Source organism: Mchenga conophoros, linkage group LG18 (assembly GCF_057382185.1).
Source record: "Mchenga conophoros isolate Kocher_MC1m ecotype Shallow Benthic linkage group LG18, M_conophoros_male_GT1.1, whole genome shotgun sequence".
Taxonomy (NCBI): domain Eukaryota; kingdom Metazoa; phylum Chordata; class Actinopteri; order Cichliformes; family Cichlidae; genus Mchenga; species Mchenga conophoros.
In genome coordinates, this window is record NC_140543.1 from 8,688,096 (window position 1) to 8,714,263 (window position 26,168).

The 26,168-nt window shown below is 40.2% G+C and overlaps 1 protein-coding gene across 1 annotated transcript; it reads right to left on the minus strand.

The window, feature by feature from the left end:
* Positions 1-730: 730 nt before the first annotated feature.
* Positions 731-24,700, minus strand: LOC146553158 (kinesin-1 heavy chain). Its single transcript, XM_085253500.1, has 26 exons — positions 24,315-24,700; positions 16,510-16,597; positions 16,316-16,389; positions 16,128-16,232; positions 15,539-15,587; positions 14,055-14,110; positions 13,870-13,957; positions 13,653-13,777; positions 13,357-13,461; positions 11,125-11,270; positions 10,690-10,838; positions 10,400-10,587; positions 10,018-10,086; positions 9,597-9,803; positions 8,162-8,305; positions 7,851-8,042; positions 7,643-7,760; positions 7,079-7,134; positions 6,494-6,603; positions 6,176-6,277; positions 5,964-6,024; positions 5,232-5,303; positions 4,934-5,038; positions 4,552-4,768; positions 3,891-4,026; positions 731-3,622 (listed from the first exon to the last, which is right to left on the minus strand). The coding sequence occupies exons 1-26, from the start codon at positions 24,438-24,440 to the stop codon at positions 3,619-3,621; spliced, it is 2,892 nt and encodes a 963-aa protein (XP_085109626.1). The 5' UTR covers positions 24,441-24,700; the 3' UTR covers positions 731-3,618.
* Between the last annotated feature and the right edge of the window lie 1,468 nt (positions 24,701-26,168).

A 26,168-nucleotide genomic window follows, 5' to 3' on the forward strand; every position in this document is an offset into this window, starting at 1 on the left:
TATAATGGGCAGCAAGTTGCTTCTCTAAGACCACTGCTGGTCCCTCTCCTCCTTGGCCTTGTGTTTACACACACCTAAATGCTTCAGACCAGCAAACTGCCAAGACCTTTGCTTTAGTCAAGGCGCTCACACTTGCAAATGATCACATGCTACTTGTCCTCTTAATTCACGATGAAGCAGTAAGGTGTACTGCTTCTGCACTTTGGCTTCATCTTCATGCAATACGTCATTTATTTCATTCATCTGAGGTCGTATTCACCAAATTTTACGCCCTTCTTTAATTATATGTAAAACCTGAACTGACAGAGGGTGTACTTTCTTTTTGCCATGACTGTAAATTGGATTTATTGGTGATTCTAAAATGGCTGTAGGTGTGAGTTGCTGTCTTTCTGTGTTAGCTAACTGCAGCTTTCCTCACAGCAATTTTCACACTTTGTAAAACCATCTAGTGGGCTGATGCCACTCAGTGGCAAATCCCTCCACTTAAGACTGGGGAAATATTTTATATGTACCTGGATTTGCTTGCAGTGACTGTGTTAAAGCATGAAAGAAGACCCCATCTCTAATTCCAGGAGAGTTCTCAGAACAAAGCCACAAACCAAAAAAAAAAAAAAAAAAAAAAAAAAAAAAAAAAAGTAGTCGACCAGTGTATGTACGTAAAAGAGAAACAGGCACGTGAAACCCATCTCCACATTCACAAGAGTCAAATGACAGAACACAGAGGGGGCAGTTTTTTTTCCTCATAATTATTTAATCACACATACATTTACATCATGCAGTCAATCCAAAACTGATCTCATTAACGTCCCGTCTCCGTCCGTATCAGAGCCCAGCCATTTGTGCCCCAGTTCTCCAGGAATGATCCAGTACCTTGTCCACTGATGGAGCCCCAAAACTGTCCTTTTAAAAACTGACCAACTATTACACAGTAATAAAAAAAAAGTGGCTACACTTTTAATTTAGAATTAATGCAAAATTTAATTTAGGTAAACACACGTATTTATCTTTTTGCTGTATTTATTCCCCATTTCGTGTCCAGTTTTGGTGGGAGGTCAAAGGATGAACATCTTGAGGTCCACGCGGCAATGTCTCAGCTAAATCTAGAAGGTTACACAGATGGTATAAACCGTCTCCATAAGACACCAAACACTGTCCTGTCATAGATGCAGGGAGCTACTCCTCCCTGCATCTTGCAGAGCTAAATTATTACAACTGAATACACTTCAGCGACAACAAGCAGTTGTCAAAACTTTTCTTCCCCTCCTCCACTCAAAAACAGCCACATGTGGAGTGTTTTTTATCTGAGTGCAGCTAAAGAAGTGCTGTTTTACACCCAGCTTTCCTGTATGGAGATAACAGGTTTTAGCCAAAATCATTTCCCCTCCTTTTGTTTTCCAGCTACATTCGTTCCACCAGTCTCAAAACGTATCCTTTTTCAGTAGAAGTTTCTTTGACCAATCTTCCTAAAAAGCTTCAAACTCAAAACTTTGGGTCATATGTGATTTTTTATACAATCTGTGCACTTTTGTTAACTTTCCATTACAGCAGCTGCAGTAGATTTGATATAGAATATGAGGTTTATATAAAACAACAAAACAAAAGATCTGCAACATGTCTCAGCTTTTCAGAAAGAGTGATCAAAGAAAGAGAGCACACACACCGAGGACTTGACACCAGTGAAAGTAAACGCAACACAAAAAGGAGGATTGGGCAGGTACTACCACTGCAACCACACCCTGATCACACCTGCCGGCCGACTGATATACAGTGTATTTTACAGTATATTGCACTTGCACAAGATGTTAGTGTTCTCATGCTGGGATTACAATCACAACAAGCTCTTTGCCAAATGCAGTGGGGCTTCACAGGGTTAAAATAAAGATGTGATGGGAAATTAATAACAATTTAAAAAAACCCACTAAAAAAAAAACAACAAAAAACAAAAACACAAAAAATCTACACCCCTGGTTAGATTTAGTTAAATAGACCCTTCCTCCAGATGATAACAGAAGATCATTGTGCAATTATAGACCCCGCTCTCCCTGACTGGCAGATCAGCGGCGAAGGTTTAACCCATCAACTGAACGATCCCACTCCACCCGCCCATCATTACCCCCCACTTTGAAATAGAAATCTACACCATCTATGGAACAAAGAAAGAGATACAGTACATAAAACCCAGCATGACACTCTGCTAATTTATAACCGAAAGGGGGCGCATACAGTTACGGGTCTTTTAATCTATAAGGTGTGGGGAGGGAAGACGGAAGAAGCGAGGCACCCTTGAAAAAGAAAACATGACACTGTAGGGATTCAACAGTCAAACTAGTAACAAGAACCAAAAAAAAGAAGAGGTCCTGAATACACGAGTGAAAGGAGACGAGTTACCGACAGGGACCCAGCGAGGACAGGACGAGCTTCGTGTGCTATTTCCATCTATACACTTGCAATCTATGTGCTCCAATGTGCAGAGAGATATTAAACAGCTTCCATTAACACGTCATTATTAACCACTGAGAGAAGTAAAAACAGTACATTTAGCTACGTAGCATAGGCTATGCTAAAAGGTGGAAGTCTGTTGTGTTAACCGGATCCTCCTCCTCTCTTTTCCCTTCATTCTACATTCTTTGCATCCTTCTCATGAAGCCACCATTAACGAGTATAGTTTTTTTTTTTAACTTAATATTAAAAACAGTTGGCCTCCACAGGTATTTAGGTAAATACACCTACGGTACACTGTTGCACGTCTTCTTGGCTTTAGTTTAATCCTTGTGTTTAGCCTCGTCTCTCCAGGGAAACGTGTGCAGTAGTGCCAATTTTACAACTGTACAACAAGATCAGACAGAACAGTAGTGCTCGACGCCATCTAGTCAATTCAAAACATTTTTTGTACTTTTTTGTTTTTCCCTTAAAGAAGCATGTAAAATCTACCCAGAGAAAAGTGTGGTTAACAGCCAATGATAATAATAATAATTATAATAATAATAACAATGAACTGTACAGAGGTTAGCTTTATAGGGTCAAGCTGTTTCTCACTGTAGGGTCTCCTCTTCGTTTTTTTTTTGGTCTTTTTTAGTATTAGGTGTTTATTTCTATGAATTTTTTGGATCTTTCGACCGTTACATTCAGCTTGGCACAGTGCAGAACTACTCGCACGACGACAGATGACGACAGACTGTGCAAAACGAAAAAGAAAAAAACTAAATAAAATCAACAAACCCGAAGCTACACATTCGAGTCGCGCTGCGGTTTCGCTCGCCGAGGCTTCGCTCAAGACTGCGTTTGGTTGCCTGAATAAGAATATTATCTTGGCTTTTTGTAAATTAAAACTGTTGTCTTCTTTCTTTTATTATATCCAGTAAGAGAAAAAGAGATAAGTCATGATTAGAACGTCGGGGAGAGGGGAGTGGGTAGGTGGAGGTGTGATGGTGGGGGGGCTGGAGCTGTACAAGCTGGGAATATTTATATATATATATATATTTATATTTCAGAAACTCCTTCGTGGTTCCAAAGCAGCGACGAGGAGTCTGTTCGCTGTAATGGAATGACAGGCTGTCGGGGTGGGCGGGGGGTGATATTGGCTTCTTCTGTGGTGTCGTCCTTCTGTTCTGCTGCTCTTCAGCTACATAATAAAAATATATATATTAAAAAAAAAAAAATTAGTGAAGTGCATTAGTGAAGACTACTTTCATTTAACTTAAGAAGTTTTCAGTTGTACAATAAATAAAAATGATTTTTAACAGGATATCTTCAGTACTCCTGGATATTAATGAAAGTCTACCATGCCTGGCTTTTGATGCGTTATTGTGTACTTTTAAGAATTGCTGTGTGAGAAAAAACAAAACAAAAACAAAACAAAACAAAAAACCTAACAACTACAAACTACTTACTTCTTGTCAGGCTTGCTGCTGCCCCCTCCTCTGATGGACACCGTCTGGCTGTTCTGGTAGAAGCCTCCTCCACTGCGGTTAATGTTGGGGTGGGTGGGGGATGCCACTGGCTGCTGCCCAGGCCTGATGGGTTTGGCTGAGCAGAAGAGGAAGACAAGTTACCTTTAGAAGACGACCGTTTGCAGGCAGCCAATCAGACAAAAGCTACAGTGGAGCCAAAACAGCAGGAATGCACCGAGGCCTGGTATAAGATGAATGTGGATTATTTTGAACTGTTAATCATACAAAGCTAATCTTAGAGAACTTCAGGGGGAAAAAGCAGAGACATAAGCCTAACAGGTTCCCATTAAAGTACCTTTCAACACATATAATCTAAAGAGATAGAAAAAGAAATACTCATATTTGGTATCAAATAATTGAGAAATCCAGTAGATATAAAAAAAAAAAAAATACACCAACACAAAGCTGGTGTATTTTTTTTTTCAAAGTAAATTCAGCTTTCTATTTAAATGATATTCATATACAGGTTAGCAAAATCTTCTGCAAAACAGCAACACGATGTTCTCCTTTGAGCCACCATAAAATTAAAATGTTGACTTTCTGTCGTAATTAAAAGGAAGAATGGTGAGGGGTGTTCCTCGCCCTGTTCATTCCTACTAACCAATCTGGGCTGAATGTCCCCTCCTGGCCATGTTCTTGGCTCTGACGGCCTCTTTGATGCGGTCCACTTCCTGCTGGTAGCGCTTGCGATCGCGGGCGGCGTTCTCCTTGGCTTCCTTCAAAGCAGACTCCAAGGCCTTGACCCGCTCAGCCGTAGCTCGAAGACGCTTTTCCAGTTTAGGAAGCTCACAGCGCAGGTCTGCATTATCACGCACCAGCTGTGGGACAATTTGCGTGAAAACGTGGAAATCATTTAGTCATTTTAGCTTCATACATAAGTGCCAACAAGGGAAGATGAGTTGCGCTACAACAGGCAAACAAAAATATGGCATGAACAAAAAACAAAAAAACAAAAACAAAAGGTGTGCACGTCTGTCTCGTACCTGTTTGTGAACCTTGGTGAGCTGTTCAAGATTGTTCTCAAGAAAGGAAATTTTCTGTTTCTGAGCTGCACTCCCACCTGTGTCATCTGAGTCCATCTCAGCGCTCTGCACAAAATAAAAAACATACAGATGTGACTCATGAACAGAGATTAATATACACGCCTCCCATCTGTCACCACATCCTTGTTTATTGCTGCATGTGATTTTTGGTGTGCTCTCTCTCTTTTTAAACTCAAAGTTCTTCTCTACAGACATAAATATTTCTTGGTAAGCTGCCTGTCATCCTGTGAATGCTCACCTTCTTTACTCGGGTGGCCAGGTCCTGGACAAAGAGTTTCCTCAGGTTGTGCAGAGTCTGCAGCTCTTTAGCCTGAAATAAAAACAGAAAAGTGTATTCTAAACTCATTTGCAGGAATAATGAAACAAACACAGTGTGTTTCCTACAAAGGTGAATCCCATTTTTAATGGTAGTGTGTATGTATGCAAAAGTAAGACACAAGCATGCCAAATAATGCTGTTCATAACATGCTCCTCTCAAAATATTTTAACAGCAGAGCATTTTGTGAGAAATTAATCATGCAGCAATAGAATCGGCTGCCCAATGTTTCTTCTGCACCACAAGTCATCTTCAACTCCACAGTACTGGACTGCAGGCTTCTGCTCCTCAGCCTCAGAGGGACCTCAGCAAAGCACAGCTCTCCATCTGTTGTATGTTCTGATTAGAGTGGCGCACTAGCTTTCAGAGGACTTCCAGAGCTGAACAAAGACTACAGAGTGCTGCAGTCCAACACTGTGAGTTGGACTTTGGTAAAACAGAATAACAATGACGACCACTACAGCGAGCCAGCGGAAGAGGAAACGGGGACTAGACTGCTAAAGTTTCAAAATAAGATCAAGGGAGTTAAATATAAAAGCAGATGGCATCCTTCTCCTGGGATTAAAAAGAATACTAAGCTGAGTAGTCAAAGACACCTGGTCAGACTGTTCAAACCCATGTACTTTATTTATCAGACAATTTCAATGAACTCACCACTGTCTCTTCCAGACCCTTCAGGTCCTGTCTGGCCTGCTCCCTCCTGTCCTGCATCACCCTGAAGAAGAACAAAAGAACAATAATACATCACATATGAAATTCTAAAAAACTATAACAAAACTGCGCGTTGACAGAGTTGTTTTTTGTTGCATCTTGAAAGTGAAGAGAAAAACAAACAGAAAATGGCGGCCAGTGGACAGTAAACATACGTGAGCTCGTGCAGCTTGCGGCTCTTCTCCTGATCGGTGGATTTGAGCTTCTCATGCTCCACTCTGAGTCTCTCCTGCTCCAGCATGATCTTCTGATTCAGACTAGAAGAAACAAAATAAAATCATAGTAAGTATGTCTCAGTCAACATATCCAAGTCCTGAGTGCACTTTTTCTACTCTTCTCATGAACCTCCATGCAGTTTCAATTAAACTTTGCATAAATATTTGTTCGACTGTGGGTTTCCATGTCCCACTACTGCATCTATGTGCACAGACAAAGACTGACGACAAAGGCAGCCGGACATTGTAAAGCCTTACTCCTGCAGCTCGGTGATGAGCTTCTCCTTGTTGTCCAGCTCGTCTCTCAGGCTGCTGATCTGTTTCTGATGAGCTTCACGATGGGAGTGGATCTGCTTCTCCACTGCTTCCTGAACACAGACATAAACAGATAATCAGATTCAAAGGAAATTTTCACTGACTAATAAACAAGCAAAATGATAATGGGATACAAAAAATTACCAGGATGACATTTAGCATTAGCATGGGAGTGACATATTTTAGTAACAATAGTCAGCCAAAGGCCGCCACTGAGAACATTTTATGTGGCATTTTATGCACCCACAATTGATCTCACACTATTATATGGCAGGACAAAATGAGACTCAAAGGACCACTTGTTCTTAATGTCTCTTCTGGCCGTCATCAGCTGATGTGAAACAGCCAGCCCAATAAAGGTAAAAACACACACCAACACAGAAATAAGACAATAAAATTAAGAAACAGAAATTAAAAATAAAATACGTGAGTGTGTAATTTTCCTGTCAATAATAAAATACTTCCCTAAAATAAAACTGATGTTTGTTTGTTTTTTAACATCCTGTTTATTGGGAATGAGGAACACACCTTGACTTCATTGGCAGTCTGGATCTCGTTCTCTTTCTCCATAGCATGGACTTTCTCTGCATAACAGAAAACAATTCCCCATTATTCACTGACATCAAAAGGACAAAGTGCTGAATGCATTGTACAAAAGATCCTCAAAGTGAACTCATTATTTTCTGTAGGAAACCACACTGAGTTTAACCAGCCGTGAAAGCTTGTTTATTTCTGCTAGACTGCACGTCGTCTTAACCTCCTAGGACCTGGCGTCCACATATGTGGACATCACATTTTATTTAGACCAAAATACTGAATTTTGCTCTACAAGGGCCTGGTATCCACTTACAAGGACATTATACTGTCCTCATACTTGGCTCTTATTTTTCTTAAAAACAAAAATAAGGTAAAAAAAAAAAAATAAATCTGGTAATTCTTTGTTTTTACATTCATCGGGCCCCAATATGACCAAATATCAAAGAGAAATTAAAAATCCATGCCGTGGAAGAGTTCAGGTCTTAGGAGGTTAAAGCGGACTTTGAGTGAGTGCCAGTGCTTTAATTCCTGCCCTTCCCTCATAGAGTGACGTACCTTGAGCATTGAGCTTGACAAGTTCCTCATTGAGAGCATCCACATTTTCCTCCAACTGCCTCTTCTTCTGCTCCACATTTTGCAGGTACTCAGTCAAGGACTTGATTTTAGCCTCGTGCTTTGGACAGAGGAAAGAGGCACATGTAAATACATAGGTGCCAGTGAAAGCCGTGATTCACTGTGCCGTTTTCGGTTCGTTTCCACATACCTGGGAGATGCGCAGCTGGCAGGCAGCCAGTTCCTTCTCGTTCTCATCCATCTTCTTGTTGCTTTCTGCCTGGGTTCCCTCTAGCTGCTTGCAGCGTTTCACCATCGTCTTCACTTCTGACTTCATCTTGCTGATGTACAGACGGGCCACTGTAAACTCCTCATCAATCAGACCACTGCCACCGTCATGTTGCTGAAATGAAAAACCGACGTTAAGACCACATAGTGGGAAAAGAAATGAGAAAAAGAGGAACAAAAACTGGAAAAGATGGATAGAAGCTGAACCAGAAAGTGCAGAAATCAGCTCAGTACCTTAATGTCATTGCTGCCTACAGCGATGCCAATCTCAGTTAGGTCTTTAAGCAGTGATGACATCATCTCAGTCACCCTCTTCTTCTGGTGGTTGGACATCTCCTTCAGCTTCTGAAGCTCAGAGTCCAGAGATGACAGGATGGACTGCAAGAAAAGAGAAAGTATTAATACAAAGTTAACTGCTATTGAACGATTCAGCACTAACGTTGTCACTGCTCCTCCTTTTCTTCTCTTGGCTGATCCCTTTTAGGGGTCACTGCAGATAAACGACTTCCATCTCATCCTATCCCAACCCAACACCAACCATCTGCACTTCCTCCTTCACTACATCCATACATTCTGTGGTCTTCCTCTTTTCCTCCTTCCTATCTGCTCCATCTTCAATATTCCTTTGTCCAATATATTCACAACTGTCTCCAAGCTCTTCAGCCTGAGCTGTCCCTCTTGCTTCTTAACCAATATTTGAATTTAATTCAGTGCTATTCTCTATAATACAACAATACAACCGGTGTACTGGTGCATGCGTGTTCATCTTTCCCTGTCAGGCATCTCTCTATCACTGTGTTCAAGTATAGCACATGCTGGGAATATTTTATTGCACTTGCAAGTAAAACTTGTGCAATTAATATTATTTCAGCTGTATGTGAGCAGGTGAACCTATAATTAATAACAGCAACTAGTGACCTACTCACTCTCACACTGAGCTAAAATGAGAGAAGCATGTTATTTATGTTTATGTTATGATGTTATTTATTCTATGCATTTTGATCTAATTAGCATACTGATAGATATAAATTCCATAATCTTATGTTATTTTTTATATGTGTCTGTTAGATTAAAAAAAAAAAAAAAAGTCAGGGAAGCAATATCCAGACGGATTCTGCTGTACAGACACAAGAATGATTTCCAGTCTGCAAGTGGAAAAAACTGGATCAGTGCATGCCAATTAAAGTTTCCTCCACATTCTCTGACCCTGCACACGACAACTTATGTGGCCAAAAGGCTACTACTACTACAGGCATTGCTCCCTCACTCCTCTGCTGCTTTTTCAATACGTTCTTGTAAACAGGCATTGAGACTTATTTGAGGGTGTAATTACCTTTGTAAAATCATAAATTAATGTTTTTGCCTTGAGGCACGTAATAAGAATGAAGGCATTTAGTCAATCTGCCAAGTACTTCTCCACTTTATGGAACATGGTTCAGTTACTTACAGAAACAAAGGTTCTGCAGCACCAATTAATATGCACATGTTTGCCAGGTGAATGTGTCAGTTCTAGTTTTTAATCCCCGCAGGTTTTAAAGGCTTTAATTATAGCGCTGTGTCTGTGTGTTGCATATTAACATGGCCACTATAAAGGACACGTAAAAGGCACCTGAATGAAATTAAAGTATCACTGAGTCTATGAGCATGCTGATATCTGTTCCGGGCTCACCGATTTCTGGCTGAGCTCCTCGCTGATGGTCTCAAACTCCTTGGTTTTATCCTCCACCTCTTGGCTCTTCTGGTCATAATTGACAGCCAGCTCTTCCAGAGCCTGCAGCACCTCCTTCACCTCCTCCTTTGAGGCTTCGTTTTCCGCCTGGAGGCGGTTCAGCTCTGTCTGGAGGTTCTCATGATCACGGCGGGAAGAGGCTAGAAGCTGGATGAAGGAAAAGCAGCTTAACTTTGTTTTATTCTTTTAAACGTGCCATTGCAACAATAAGGAAAGCTGACTGCATTTTAAGTCCAATAAAAACATTTTTCATAGTGACGTGACAGCTTCACGTTTTTCCTCGCTCCTGTGAAGCTACAAAGATCACGAGTTCACTCTGCATCTGTGCCTCCACGCCACCTGTTAGACCTCCAGTACTCACCTCCTCCTGGTCCAGCATCTGTTGCTTCAGCTTCTCAGCCAGCTGGCTCTGCTGGTTGATTTCCTCATCCTGTAAAGGGTAAAGACAGACGGCAACATCAGCATTTACGCCAGGCCAAACACCACAAGTAGACAATTACAAGGTGAAAGACCACTGGTTAAACAAAGAATGGTCTGGATGATTAAAGGAACATTTTTCTCATTTAATAACTGAAGATTTTCAAAAGAAGACTCAGACTTCTACTTCCCAATGAAAAGGAAGCAGAATAAAGTCTGACGGGAATCAATCTTTAGTTACTGGTATAACTTAACTGTTGTCGCATTTTCACATTTACTAAGTAGTAATTGTTTAAAACCTGTCACACACAGGTTGACAAACGCACCTTATCATCCAGCTGTTTATAGAGTTTGGCCAGCTCTGCTTCACACTTGTCCTTCTCCACGTCAGTGAGCCGAACGCCGGGCACGTTGGGCGTGGAGGCCGCCTTTTCGTTTATAACATTATCCAGGGCCAGCACCTCGGCGTTGGCTTTCTCCTTATCAAACTGCTCCTCCACTGGCACGCTCTCACCTGAGGAGCAGCAGGAAAACGTGTGTTCAGTAGATGGAAGAAGAGTTGTTTCTTTCATGCGCACATAAACGGCACTGAGAAAGGATTAGACGACAGCCTCACCATTTCTCCAGCGGTTCAGCTCATTCTCCAGCCACGTGATGGTGTTCCTCAGGGTCTTGTTCTTCTCCTTCTCTCTCTCATACTTCTGCTTCCACTGCTCTGCTGTCAGCTCAATGTTCACTGTCACTGTGTTCTTGATGGTCTTTGCTCTGGATTATGAAGAAATACATTTTTGTTTTCCACCAGAGAAAAACCTCATGCATCATTATTCATTACAAGGAAAATAGCACATAAATGCACCATCTGAAACTTAACAAGTATTTTTTTTATAACTTTATATTCTGCTTTGTTGTAAATCTGATATTTATAATTACATTTTCTAATGTAGTTGCTTAATTTATATGAAAACATTTTCTGTAATGTCAAAGTGGGACGTGAAGCGGATTTGTTTTGACAAAACCAACACAGTTGAAAATTTTCCATCAGCCTACTGACCTCTGCCCGAACATTAGGGTGGTTTTGGTTTCAGCCTCATTAAAGGAGGAAGGTGAGCAGCAGATGACAATGGTGGTTCGACAGTTACCGCCCAGCGAGTCCTGCAGGATACGGGTCATCTTGCTGTCTCGGTAAGGGATGTAAGCCTTGAAATGGGCAACAAAAAACATAAAATTCAATGACAGAAAAGCACACTTGTATTCAAACACAAGTAAAACATCAGCTCTGCAATTAGTCCCATAAATATGAAATTAGGATTACTAATAACTAAATGTTTTATAGTCATCACATATAGCTCAATTCCCTGAAATAAAATTAATAAATAAAAGCTTTAGAGAAAAAGAAAAGCTTTTTTTTTTTTTTTTAAACCACAGCACATGTGTAGTCACTGACATTAGTGACTAATATCAGTGACAGGATAAGATATGCATCAGGTTCTCAGAGAAGGTGGCATTGTCAACAGAGATACTCAACCTTTTCGACAGAGGACACTTTTGAAGGACAGGCGCAGTCAATTAATATATTTACCAGAAATTAAACAACCAATAAAAAGTGAAGAAACATTAAAAGGCCTGGAAGTCAGCTTTTTTCAATATGATTTACCTACAAATTTACAGCATATATTAACAATACTAACTAGGTAACATTTCTTATTCTTTCGGCCCCTCTCTTATTAGGTATGGCCACAGTAGATCACCTACTTACTCAGCCTATCCTTAACACTCTCGTCTGTCACACCAAACCTCTCAGGTCTTCCTCTTTTCTTCCTGCCTGATCTCATCACACACAAAGATAGCTACCAATCCTACAAGTTTCTGGGCTCAGTCACTCAGTTTGAGTCATATTGAATAAAACATCAACCCTTTAATGTTCTGCTCAACCATTTGGTAGGGCATTTTGAGTCCTTATATTGTTCTGAAACAGCACTGACATTAACTTGACCTGCCTGAGCAACTTCTACCACTTGGTTTTGATAGGTTATTTTTAAAAGAATCAACTGGATGTCAATATGTCTTTTAATGGTTAGCAATGACAAAGCTAACCACTAAAAGACATATTGAATGCTTGAAATGTGGACAAGTTGGGTACATTTTTTTGGTCATGAGGCATGGTTTAGGTTAGAGGCATCGCTGTTGACGACAATACCCCATCAGCCTTTTACAGCTGAGGGTTAAAAACCTTTATCCGCCTATATTACAGGTCTCACAAGTTTAGAAAAAAAAACAGACATTTAAATAATAACTTGATATATGATTCACATTTATCCAAATGGCTCAGCTGAAACGGCCTCCTATACATCACACTCCTACACACAGTAACGGTAAGCAAGACATCTGTGGACAATAGCTCATTTGTTTTACACCATTGCCCGCCTCAGGTTGTTTACAAAGCCAAGAGTCTCTACATCAGACCAATCGTTGATCAAAATGAAAAGGGTGAAATCAGAATGAAAATTGCTGGGAGAAATGTTTTTGCTTTTTTTTTTTTTTTTTAAATCTGCGTAAGTGTTACTGCAGCACAAAGAACCTGTAGAAGGCTGAAAATGTTACTTTCACATCAAGACCACAGAAAAGGACTGTGGTTTTTCAACAAGCACACCAAGCCTGGGGTTGTGCAGCTGGTCGGTACCGACTTTGCTTCTGTTTACTACAATAACAGTAATGCCTGTCTGCTTCAAAATGCAACAGAAGCATGAGGCAAAAGAGCATAGCCTGAGGTTATAACAGATTTAATGCTTATTATGCTGAATACACCACATTATGCTGTGAAAACCAAATTATTTTTCATAATGTTTTGAACCAAAGACAGACTTCAGATATAAAACACCTTTAGCAAATGGATAATTATTCATCCAAAATAAATAATAAAAATCCTAGACACGATCAAAAAATACTCATAAACAGACCTCTTAAAAAGGAGAAATTGGCACACATTTGAAGCATTCTTAAAAGCGGGGCTTTTCATAGTATTTAGGGAGCCGGTATATGATTGAGGGCCATAAGGGAACTTTTAGTAAATGCCTCAAATGCTTTGTTTTTTGGGTAGTTTTTGCAGGTTTGTAGTTCTTCAGTAATTTGTGAGGTGACTACTACATTCTTTGACATCAGCTGCATTTGCACGTGTTAGGATGGTGGGACGTTCAAGTTTAAATGGAAGAAAAAAAAATACTCCTTTGTTTTACACTGCTGAATCACAGTAAGAGTCTAAAATCTATAACAAAGTAGTACTGACCGTTCCTTCAGCCAATGCAGAGATGACATTTCCCAGGGATGACAGGGACTTGTTGATGTTCTTGGCTTCATCCAGCACTGCTCCCTCAGCACCTGTTTTACTGACCTGAGAATCACAGAATAAATAAAGTTCAATAGTCAACAAAAAGAATGGATTGTAGCCTGAATTATTTGCCACTACATGAAAAAAAACAAAAAACAAAGGAACAATTTATATTACAATAATTTATCACTAAGTTACTGCTAGAGCAGAATGAATACCACTGAGGCCAATATGTAACAAATGTTCCAGATTACCTTTTCACTACCAGCCAGATCTACCAGGTACAGCTTTCCACTGAGCTTCTGCTCTGTTTGAGTATTCTCCTGTTTAACGTTGATCAGGAAGATACTGTGACTCCTGGAGCTGTGCTCGTTCATGTCTGAGGGAGAGGCGACATTGGGTCAGACATCATCAGCCTATAAAATACAAAATCTACAGTAAATAGATTCATGACAGAGGGTGGTATCTTACTTGTAACTGCTACATGTCTGTTAGCTTTTCCTTCATCAATTGTATCCATGACCTCCTCTGGGCTGCAGACAAATCTCTCAGTGCAGCCCTTTACAAAAGGAAAACATGAGGTTAGACTCTTTGTCTTCTCTTTTCAGCAGGTTTTACCAGTTTGTTGAAATCTGATATATATGAGTAGGTCTCACCTTGACATAAGGTACTCTGTTTTTGTCTTCATGCACTGACAAATTGGTCTTTGACACTGGAAGTAAATTGGAATAAATCAGCCTTACAAACTAATTTTGAACTATAAACATTTAATTCAAAGGCATTATAAAAGACAAAGCCATGACATTAGAAAGAATCCTGAAATGAAATCTATAGACGCAACAGAAATGGCAGGGAAAAAGCCTTTAAAACCATAAAACAGCAAACAAGTGCTTTTTGTTTTGTCAATATTTGACTGGTTTCTCTGTATAAGTACATTCCAGTGACCAGTCAAATTAAATTAAATTTAGATAACATTTCAAAATTACTGTCTAAATCAGTGCCCTGTGGCATTTCACAATGCTGCCAAGTGGCGAGACTTGTAGATGTATTGAAACTTATGGACCCATTATACTCGCTGTTCCTGCACTGGCCATATAAAGGCCCTTTATCCGACCAGAAAGTTTTATTATTCATATCTTCATGTGTGTTCAGTCTTCTGCCATTTCTACATCTATCTTCACTGTCTTGGACTTCTAAACCATTTCCTTTTAGATCGTTTACAACAAACAAAGCCAGAAAAACCCAATCAGCAAGAAATATGACGACCTGTAACTTTTTTACAATTAATAATAAAACACGTAGTTTATTAAAAAATGACGACAAAACCTTATTATGCAATGTAGGGCAATATAAGAACTGGTACTGTGAGAGATTTAAGGCACAGCACAACTGACACAACAAAACACTGAGGATCAGCTTCTGCAGCTCATTTTGATATGAATATATAGTGTGTACTTGTACTGTTAGCATAACACGCATGCTACGCACTTGTGTAGTAGTGATTTTTGATAATACAGTGCATCTTGAATTAAAGATGGCAAGTTTCTTTCTTTACCTTTACCTGCAATTTTCACTGAGACAGTGAAGATGGCAATTCAAGATACGTAAAACAAGGCCACAAACTCACATGTTAACAAGCTTGCTAGACCTCAGTAAGCATCAGTAAAATCACTTGTCCTGACTCTGCATCCTCATGCAACCAACTAAAAACCGCCCCTCCCTTTGGTCATCTTTCTATTTCTGCTATCTTGAGTCAAGATGCCAGCGACTTGGTAAAGAAAGTATACATCATCCCACTATTCATAGAGCACTTTATAAAGTTGTACTTGATAGTGTAAACATATATGACTCAAAATGTGTAAGCATGGAAATACGTGATTAAGATCAAATAAAATACAAATAAACAAAAGAAATATTTCTCTTGAAACAGCCTGCTCCTATGCTTAGTTTTTAGATGTTTTTATACATTGTTGCACTTACAAAATTACCTACATTTGCAATTCTGTACATATACAGCTAACAACTGCCACACCGTGCTTCTAACTGCTGCTCATTAATTTCTATTTCACAGACTTCTCCTTTGACATGTGTTACCAAAGTTTGGTACAATTAGAGGAGATGAGAAATGTTTGACACTTACCGTCCAAAAGGTCCCGGATCTTGTCTAAGTAGATTTCAAAATATGAAACCTGTAAACAGATAAACAATCTCATTATGCAGGGCCAAACTGAAGGAACAAACTAAACAATCCAGATGCACACTCATCGATCTGCCTTACTCTAAGAGAAAGATGTGCGAAGGTCTGAAGAGTGTAGTTTGTAATTGTTTCTTGGATCTTTTTGATTAAATGATTTAATTCATTTCTTCACACATACTTCAAATACAGCAGCAGCAGACAGTTAAAATCTGGTACTTAGTACAGTTTCACAGTAAGGGCTTTAACATAAGAGCAGAGCTCAAAGGAGGTGGGTCAAACAGGAAATATGACATTGCAGTTCAAAGCATATCACCCTTCTCCGTCTCTTATATTGTCTCAGGCATAAGAAACACAGAATAACCGCAGGCTACAAAAAAAGAAGGAACTAAGCAGCTTGTCTCTTGCACTCATAGTCTCAGATCTTAGCTATATATCTGAAAATGTAACTTCAGTTTTAAGGAGTAAAAACTGCACTTTTTATAAAAAACTTTTTATCTGTTGGATCACTGTATTGTGCATCCCGTCTTCTTACTTTGATATGAAACTCTAGGTTTTCGTCCATGGAATAGATGTAGTTGAAGATGTCTTGCACTATCCTGGGGATAATTCCCATTGAATCTGTGTCATGGAGATTCCCCTGGGAACACAGAACAAATTACTGTAATGTCTCAAAGTCAAATGAAAATTTTATTGAAGACAAGACTTGGAGGCCATCCTTACCTCCATGGTGTGTGTTTTACCAGATGATGTCTGCCCATATGCAAAAATTGTCCCATTATAACCCTCGAGAACATCTACAAGAAAACCCAAAACAACTCAGAACTTAGTAAAGCAAAGATTCAACTGATCTGCTGTGTAAATGCCTGTAAACAAAGAAATATAAAATGATTACAAAAATAAAAGCGACCCCTCACCTTTTACAATCTTTTGGGCGCAGGCGTTGTACACTTGTTCTTGTGTTGTATTTGACTGAAACACTCTGTCAAACATGTAAGGTTTACCCTGCAGGGGGAAAAAATAAGAAAAAAAAAGGAAGAGGAGTATTAATGACAGTAAAAAAAAGAAAAAAGAAAAAAAAGAAAGCCAATAATCTGCAATCTCTGAAAAATAAACCGACTTGCGTTTTGTAAACAGATGTGTGTACAATAGTTTCTTTCACTAACAGACACAATAGGAATTCACTACGGACCATGTTCCCACCCAGAATCGGATAGGTGTTTCCTGATGGAAGCTGACCAGCAGGCTGTAAATTATACAAACTTAAAAAAATGTCCAGCAGCAGCAGCAGCATAGATTCATCTACAGTAACTCAAAGATAGACATGGGGACCCACTACACAATATTATTTACTTGGATTACTAAATAATACTTTGTTACAATAAATAACAGATGAGTAATCAGCTGCTTATGCAAACAGTGACAGTAGTTCTTCTTCTGCAGTCTTTCACAGCACAGTGGAGCAGCCCACTAACTGCCTCTCCACCTGCTGCAAAAGTTCTGTTTTTTGTGGCCTTCTAGCTTACAACATAAGGCCTACTAGGGCTGGGCGATATGGCCTAAAATCAATATCACGATAAATTGAGCAGTTAACCTCGATAACGATAAATGGACGATAACCACCCCAAGTGCCAAAAAAAACAAACGTTTTTTTTTTTTTTTAAATTTGATGGAGCTGTGGCAGGCAGCATAGTTCCTCCAGTTATTTTGATAATATTATTCCCCCTAGACCTATTCATTGCAATTATATTATTACCACTTTAAAGGACTGTAAAATGTCACTGAAAATAAATGAAGACATTCAGGGCCACCGTAAGTAAGTACTTTTAGTGGTTAAGATTTATTAACTGAACAAAATAAAAAGTGTAGGATACAATATGTAACCATGCTCTCTAAAAAATGTGTATCCCTTGTAAACAAAATAGTTTAATAATAAATATGTTTCACATTGGCTATTCACAAAATAAACAATGATTGTGCAAATGTAATGCCATCATGGACAAAGGCCTATCTCTGCTAAGGCCTTGAGGTACTATAACTTGTAAACAAATAATGTCACAAACACAAATGTCAATTGAACATAGAAAAAACTATAATAAATACTAAGCACTGCCATGTGACTAGTGAAAACTATAAACTCTTAAACAAAAACTTGTGCTGCAGGTGGTGGAAGAGGTTGGTTGTGTTACCTTGACTTGACGCAACAGTCTTTTTGCAGAGTTTACATTTAACAATTTTTTGATCAATATCATCCTTGTTGAATCCAAAATGTTGCCAAACGATTGATGATGCTTTTTTTTTTTTGTTAACAAGCGTCTCCTCTTCCTCCTCCACCAGCTCTACCTCCGTCGCTGCTGCTTCAACATTTAAATCGTCCTCCATTTGTTCACCCGTGTCTCGTCTTGTTATGCTGGGTTTATGCTGGGTTTACACTGTGCGATTTTTGGCCCATTTTGAGCCGATTTTTGAGTCGTGCGACCGTTTTGGCGATCGGCCCGATTTTGGCCTTCATCGTGCGTCATGCATCGTATAGTATACGTGGGGTAACGAGAATCGATTAACACCTCACGACGAGCTCCCGATCATCAATCGCTTGGTCGTCGCGACCGTCGTGAGGGTGTCACCGCAGTTTGTCACACTGTGCACGCGCAAACACAAATGTCAGCGAAAAAGACTGCGCGGCACGGCAGTGCAGCGTGTGATCTGGACACAAGCGATGGACGCACAACTTGTAGAACTTTGGAAAGCTTATCCGAGCCTTTTCGATGTGGCCTCACAAAATGATCACGACCACAACAACCGTGAAAATAGTTGGATCTACACTGCTGCTCCATCACAGCTGCCTGATCAATGTTTTTCATTAGCAATTTAGCAAAGTTGATGGTGGTGGTGTGCGTGTCTGTGTGAGTGAAAGACAGAGAGGGAGAGAGAGCGACAGAATTTCTGTTATAACCTTCATTTTATGTACGCACAGTGTGAGCACTCAGGTCGCATCAGAGCATCGGGCCGTATAGTGTGAGACCCTGCATCGTGACCTATGAACTTCTAACCCCTGCGAGTCAATCGTACAGTTTGAGCAGGAGCTGACTCGCGCGACTGAAAAAAAAATCGCACAGTGTCTGCTCAACAGGTAGTAGAGTCATGTGACTCCACCCCGTCAAGTCTGTAACGTAGCACAGCGTCTTAAAGGGACATGAACATCGCCAACCTGCACATGCCTTTTCTTTTTTTTTTTAAATACCGAATTTACCGACATGGGCAAAATGACGTCGATGAGAGTCATAAATTTCGGTAACGATAAATTTTTGATATATCGCCCAGCCCTACCATTATAATGGTAGATGGTGATGTCAGGGTGGATCCCTGATCGTGACACAAGAGACTCGCCAGAACATGGTTCTAATCAGCCTGCCAATGGCAGAACATGACACCAGAAGGACTAGCTGGTAAGCAGTAACTGAACCTTAAAAATAAAGAGTGGCAGCATTGTTCACCAGCAAAATCATTAATGGTTGTAAAGTCTACGTGTGGGGAAACACTGTTAATTGTACTTTAGGTGTGTTTCATCAGTTGTTAAGTGTTTAAAAGCATTTTTTCCCCAAACACATTTTCCTTTTTTTTTTCTTTTTTTTTTTTAAGAGACAAAACTGAAAGATACCAGGAAATGTATTTTAATAGGAGGGATGTCATCTGATGTTGGACAAAATAAATAAATAAACCTAAACTAAAACCTTGGCGGCTTTTATACTGTTGTATTTTTTTACTCTCCACCCAATTCAGCCTTTGTCAGCTGCACTCTAGTTAACCTCTAAATGCTTGCATTTCCCATCTAATATAGCTTTTCTCATCCCACATCTCTCTCCCAGCATTTGAAATAAACTAAAGTATACCCTGAGCTTTTAGTGCTAATTTAAGAGCCATCCTGCTTCAAAAAAGCCAAGTGTATCTCACTCTGACCCACAGGCTAGTCAAAACTTCAAAGTAGACTTTCAGTCAGATAGCAATCAATAGCTGGCAAGATGACGAAATGCAAGATGAGGAAGAAGATGATGAACTGCAGGGCGATAAAACTAATGCTACAAGCAAATCTGAAGTTCAGCTGGGATGGCATGCTATCTCTGAAGGTTTGGATCTCTCATCTTGTTTTCAGCCGTACAGGCAAGGACGTAGCTGTGATGTGTTAACAGTCTGAGCACAAGAGAGCCTCATTAGTGATAGCCCAGGTTAAAAACAGACATGGCAGCAGGTAAGTTACTGTCAGATTCAGCGTTAACACCTGTTTAGGAAGATGAAAATGACGACAAGCAACTGCTGTCACCTTGAAGGCTCCACTTACTAGCTTACTAGTTTGAGGCCAGGAATAAAAGCAAACACATTCACTACTCAAGGTGAAGTCACAGATACTTCATAGCCTGGCAGCAAACGCAACAGCCTGTTTACTGGTGTTGGAATCATTCAGACGACTGCAGCTGTGCTTAGATGTCCTCAATTTGCACACCGGCTCATAATCCCCTCCTGACAGACGGTCGCATCTAAAGCACAGCTCTGTGCAATACCTACCGGCAGCATCTTAAGACATTTGTAATTCATTCCAGTTAGCCACATCCCGGAAACTGACCCAAAACAAGAGTGCTGAGCCACTATCAGGACTGCCAGACGCTGTCAGCAAACAACAGAGCTTGACTTTAAAGTCCTCATTGTTACCTGCACTTATGTCTAATGGGATTACTGTGTGTAATTGTAACTGCAGTGAAATGTATTGTTAGAGTATTTATGAGTGCTCTGTCACACCCCTTGCTTCCTGATGGTTTTCTATCAGGCGTATTAAGTTATATCTTAGACAATAGAGCTACAATTAGATTATTCTACCAACACCCAATGCATCTTAATATTCGAAGCATGATACAGCCATGGGGTTTTTTCCCCAAATCTGGATTTTTCTTACATATGGCAGAAAAAAATAAAAGGTGTTGACTGCTTTCACTCTTCTCTGTCATCTGTTTAAGTGCTGCTGTCACAAGGACAGAAAATCTTCAAACCATTTCATATCATTTCTGTTTCAATTTGCTCCTTTTGCATATTTTTTTAACCTGATTTCGCCGTTTTGTCCAGTTTTATTTTACTTAGCTTTTTTATGTTATTTAGATTTTTTTGTTGTTATGATTAATGTTTTGGCTGCTGGAACACAGTAAGTTCCCATGGTTTGGGATAAATACAGTATATCTGATTTATCTCATCTTATATGTTGCATAAGCACTTTTTTTATCCTGTGTTTCTCCATACTAGGGTTTTCACAATTAAATACATAAATATCAATACTCCTGTATTAAGTGATACTAAAAATTTATATCGAATTAAAATACACCTTTGCAACAGTATCGATACCAACAGTGGCCTCCTCCAGCCGATTCACAACTTCACACAACACTGCTGCAGATAGACGATGAACGTTAACTATGTGTTTATTCTTAACTTTTTCATACTGTTCTTCTTCTAAAATAATTCAATTATTTAGAGAGTAAGTATTACCGGTATTGGTGTTTGTGACCTAGGTATCAGTGCCTAGGTTCTGAAACATATTTTACCTTCATGATCTGTGATAAAATGATCCAAATACTCTGTAAAAACTTCTAAATACTTATTTTATTAACTCTAACTTCAAATTGGGAAAGAAAAAATTAAAATTAACAGGTTAAATTAACAAGTTTTCGAGAGATGACTTTGCCATCACTTCGGTTGTTGCAGGGTGGGGTCAAAATCTTCCCCTTTGTGAAAACAATATGGTATCAAATATTTCCCGAGGTATCAGTACCGAGTTTCAAATTCTAGTATTGTGACAACCCTACCAAACACATCAATCTTACTTGGGCAGACCATCCAACAATACTAGCGACTCATTTTAGCGTTTACATGTGTAATCAAAAAGTTCTCGTTTTAAGAGTTTAGTTGCTGCTAACCACCTAGCCGTCTAGGAGTCCTAGGACGTAGGACCTACTTCAGTGCTGCCACCTTACTCTACAGCTTGCGTCTGTCCTTGGAAATTCTATGTGAGCTGGAAGGTTCCTCTAACAGCAGGTGAAGGACCAGGTGTGGTCATGTCATGGCCACATTTCCAGAGCAGAACTATCCACCAACTGCCACCAGCAGCTCACTTGAGAAGCATCTTATTATAATGTTTAGTTATTTCCCACTGGGAAAAACAAACAATTCCAAGAGGAGAAACTAGTGTGTAGCTCTTTATCCACCACACATGCACTCATATACATACAGTACATATAATTTTTTATACAACATTTCCTTTTATATCCTCTTTTGAATAATTTTCCTCCCATTTATCTTTCACGCTTTTGCAGTACTACACTTTGTAAAAGTACCTCAAAGCTGTTCTTGAGGGACATCTGAGGCTAATGTATGAAAATAGCAAACGTAAAAGCAAAGGAAGGGGGTGACGACCTGATCTTTCTGTGTACCACTGACGGAGAACGAAAGAAAGCATGAATAATTCACCTGCTGCACACTCACACTAGGATGGCAAAGCTTTCTTGGCAAATCAAGCTAGTTACGACACCCATACCACCTCATCTGGAAACTTCATCTACCTCTCGCTTTCAAGCCAAAAGACTGGGAGTACCTAAAAGTGAGCTACAGGGGAACTCTGATGTATTGCGTGAATTCCTCCGAAAAGACAAAGTGTGTTGGTAATCAGCTAATATCAAAGCTAAAAAGGAGCATTAAGCACTATCAAAATGGTCTGCACTGGTCTAGCTGCTTCTCTTTACAGCTGGAAGTGTGGGCACTGATGCTGAGGTATCAGTCCCAGCTCAGAGTCCATGCCCTGAATTGTTTCAAAAAGGACAAAGTATGAGCTAAGAGCATCTGCAAAACAAAATACATCACCATAATAATTACCCTCCCCACCCGCAGTGGTTGCCCAGCGCCCACTTGCTCTGATTGGTCCAACAGCTGGTAACCAGGAGAGAAAAACACCAGGGGATTACACAGGATCCCTGAGCTGCTGCCGGTCCTGTACTTCTCGAAGCAGATTTACCAACAGAGACGATTCGCTTCTGGCTCGCAACACTTGCGTCTCTCAAAATCTGCACTGGTATTTTGCCACTATGACTGGCACTCTGAACTGGGCAGGGCTGCATCATGCCTTAGCTGCACAGACAGTGTGCCTGCTATTAGCTGGAGGCCTGAAGTCATTGTCAGCAAAACTATTCAAGAACTCAGCACACAGCTCTAACGGTCATCTCTGTTTTTGCTTGACAGGAAATGAATGGCTGTGTTGTACTCTACAATCACCACCTAAATTAGTAGTTTTACTCGAGAAGACGTGACTCAAATTCACGACAAGTTTCTATTGCCTTGTAATCTCTCTTAAAGCTGTATTTCCATTGGTGATCATATCATATAAAGATAGCAAAGTCCACAAAGAGTGAGGCAGTTTGCCGTCAAGAAAAACTAATATTTAACCACGTTTTCTTCAAATAATATGCCACTCCCTTTCACCTGTTGAGCATACACTGTAAAATTTATATGTCAGTTCAGGTTTAGGGCTGTTTGCTTCTTAATTACAAGTAACTGTGAAATACATAAAGATCGGGTAACTTCCTTTTGTGTAGAGGCATTCAATGGCAGGGCATCAAGTTGTGTGAACAGCTCCTGCTCTAGACATGCTTTACAGGCCTGCGATGACAAAGCATCAAGTGCACATTATTTGCAAATGGTTCTCAAGTCAAGTTCTTTGTTGGTTTAGTAAAATGGAGGTAACGTGGTACTGCAAGGCATTTCCTTCTTTTGTTGTGATGGTAACTGTTCCAAAGCCTTTTATCCTTATCAAGTGCAAGGGGGGTAATTAAACTAAAGACAAAAAACTCTAGTTTAAACATCCTGAAAAGAGAACACATGGATTTTATAAGATAGCACTGCAATGTGTCCAGTCACTTTAGTCCAACAGACTACAACTGGCCTGCATGATAATGGACATTTCCACTCCCAGTTATTGTGTGTCCACGTTTCCTCTTCCTCATTCCCACCCTCATATCCAATACTCTGATAAACGTGCATGGTCTGCAGAAGGGTTGGTTCAACAGCCAGCTAGTCGGCTATCTGATGTTAGCTCTGATTAAGCTACAGTATTAATACTAGCCAGCTAGCCGAGGCCAGCTAATCTGTCAACTACCAGCTGGCCTAGCCTGCTAGCCACTACCAAATCAAAGCTGGCTTACGCTTTATGCTGACGCAAACTGTTCATAATAGAGTTATCGTTACAGATGCACACTCTATGAATAATTTATATCGTTATAATATTGTAGTTTGTAAGGGATGGGACTGGCAGGCAAGCGCGCGGCCGCCGACGACATTTTAACCTGTCGCTGTGTTTGTGGCTTTGTTGAATGACAGCTCGCTAGCAATGACAGGGCAACCGCGAGTGGTGACATTTTTATGACAACAACTACTGGGCTTTGTTTCCGAAACGTGAAATTAAATCCTGCCGGAGTCTGTATATAAAATTAAAGCTGAAGACTTAGCACGTTATATGTGAGCCACTGAATCGAGGCGCCAGCCGAGGGCCAGAGAAACAACGCAACCGTGAGCAGGTTAGCGCCGCTAGCTACCAGGCTAAGGTGCTAACTGCCGTCAACGAAAGACAAAAATGGCGTACGGCTGCCAGTGCCGGAGGGCTCTGTCAAACAGGTAGCAACACAAATCAACTCACCCCGATAATGACGGTATCTTCCCCTTGAAACTTGGGAATGTACTTGTCGCCCCTGGTCACCTCGGAGCTGTTCAGGGGCCTAAAACGGCACATCACTTTGATGGTGCACTCCGCCGGGTCGGCCATCTTCCACGGTTCAAGAATGGAAATTCACGAGAAGAATTAAAGTATATACTGGATCTCAGGGGCGGCCGTGAGAGGCGAAAAGGGAGGCCGAGCCCCTCTGTCCCAATCTCAGGTTCTAGAAAGGGCGATGATCAGTTGGACATTAGACAAAAATCCTTGTTTTTCCACTCAGTCACTTCCCCCCGTCCTGTTAGGAAGCCATGATACCGGTGGATCAGCGGCTGGCCACCTCACCCCTCCTGCTACCGTGGATGTGGATCACAATGACGTCACCCCGGCAGGCGCTCCCCTCCTTACTGTTTTTCTGTAGTGAAATCTTCATTAATCAGCAAATACACACAAAAGCTCACAGCAGCTGCCCAAAGTATTTAAAGTATTTGTACCTTGCTGCCACTTTTCACTTGTACTTAATTTCAGATCATTTCTTGTAGTCATCACTCAATACTTTGTATTTTAAGTTAAAAACATGGCACACCTGTAATTATTTTCAATAGATGAGAAATTAGAACAATGCAGAAAGCAATCAGCATTAAAATGATGTATGAATAAAACTGGTGACACAGCGGATGCAGTTGTTAGCTCCGTCTCCTCGCAGAAAGAGGATGTTGTCAAATCCACCTGTTGGCTGAGTTCCTTTTGTGTGGTGTTTGCGTGTCCTCCCTCAACTTGCGTGTGCATCCGTTCTCTCCAGGTTATACTAGCTTTCTCACACAGTCCAAAGATATACTTGTTATTTGGGGAATGTGCACAATCATTCAACCAAACATTCAACCATTAACCTCCTTGAGCCACAGTTGCACACAACCACAATAATGTTGTGTATATATTATGATTTTACTATAAAAGACATGTCATAAATTAGTTTTGGTCCTAAGCTCAATAAATACTTACCCCTGTGTTGCCATAAAAATGGCATTTTCATACACTTATAAGATTGCCTAAAATTTACTTTATGCCTCAGAAGGGAAAAAAAATGGATGCAGAAAATGTATTTATATATCATCCATTGTGCTTTTAAACCTCTGTAAACCATGTACATAGACTATAAATGTGTCAAATTTAGCATCATAACATTAGACTTATTCTTCATTCTTAGATTTGAATGTTTCACTGAATATTTATGAGTTTCAATAAAACAGACAAAATGTATTTATGTTCCACAGTGTGGGAGTCTTGTTTATCTAATCTGCCAGGGAAATATTAGGAACAGTAGTGCTATTGTTACTTCCGAGAGAGGACAGAACTACGGCATGCTGTGAAGGTTGCAGCTGTGAGACCTCCTCATAACTAAAAATTCATCATGCCTGACCTCACTCAGCAGATGCCATATAATGGAGCAAAAGCCATGGCAAACCGCTAGCGGCTGGACACATTTTCAGGCCACTCCCTGAAACACTGAGTGATATCCTTTTAGAGTGCTTAGCTAATCCGAATACCAGTTCTACTGGCCCACTTGTGTGTTCACAGAGGGATGAAAGGGTGTGGCGCTGCTGTGTGAGCTAACAGGGTAGTCTGGCTATAACTGAGCAACAAGTCCCCACAGACCACATTGTCGACTATGTCTACTATACTGGTAATAACAACAGGAAGGGCTATTCAGTCATATGAGCTCTTATTATGTCCCTCTTTATTCAGCTAAATCTGGGATGAGTCTGGCCTTTCATGGTATTTAAAAATGAATGCCTTTATGCCTAAATTTGATTGAAACATGAAAAGTCAACACTTGTC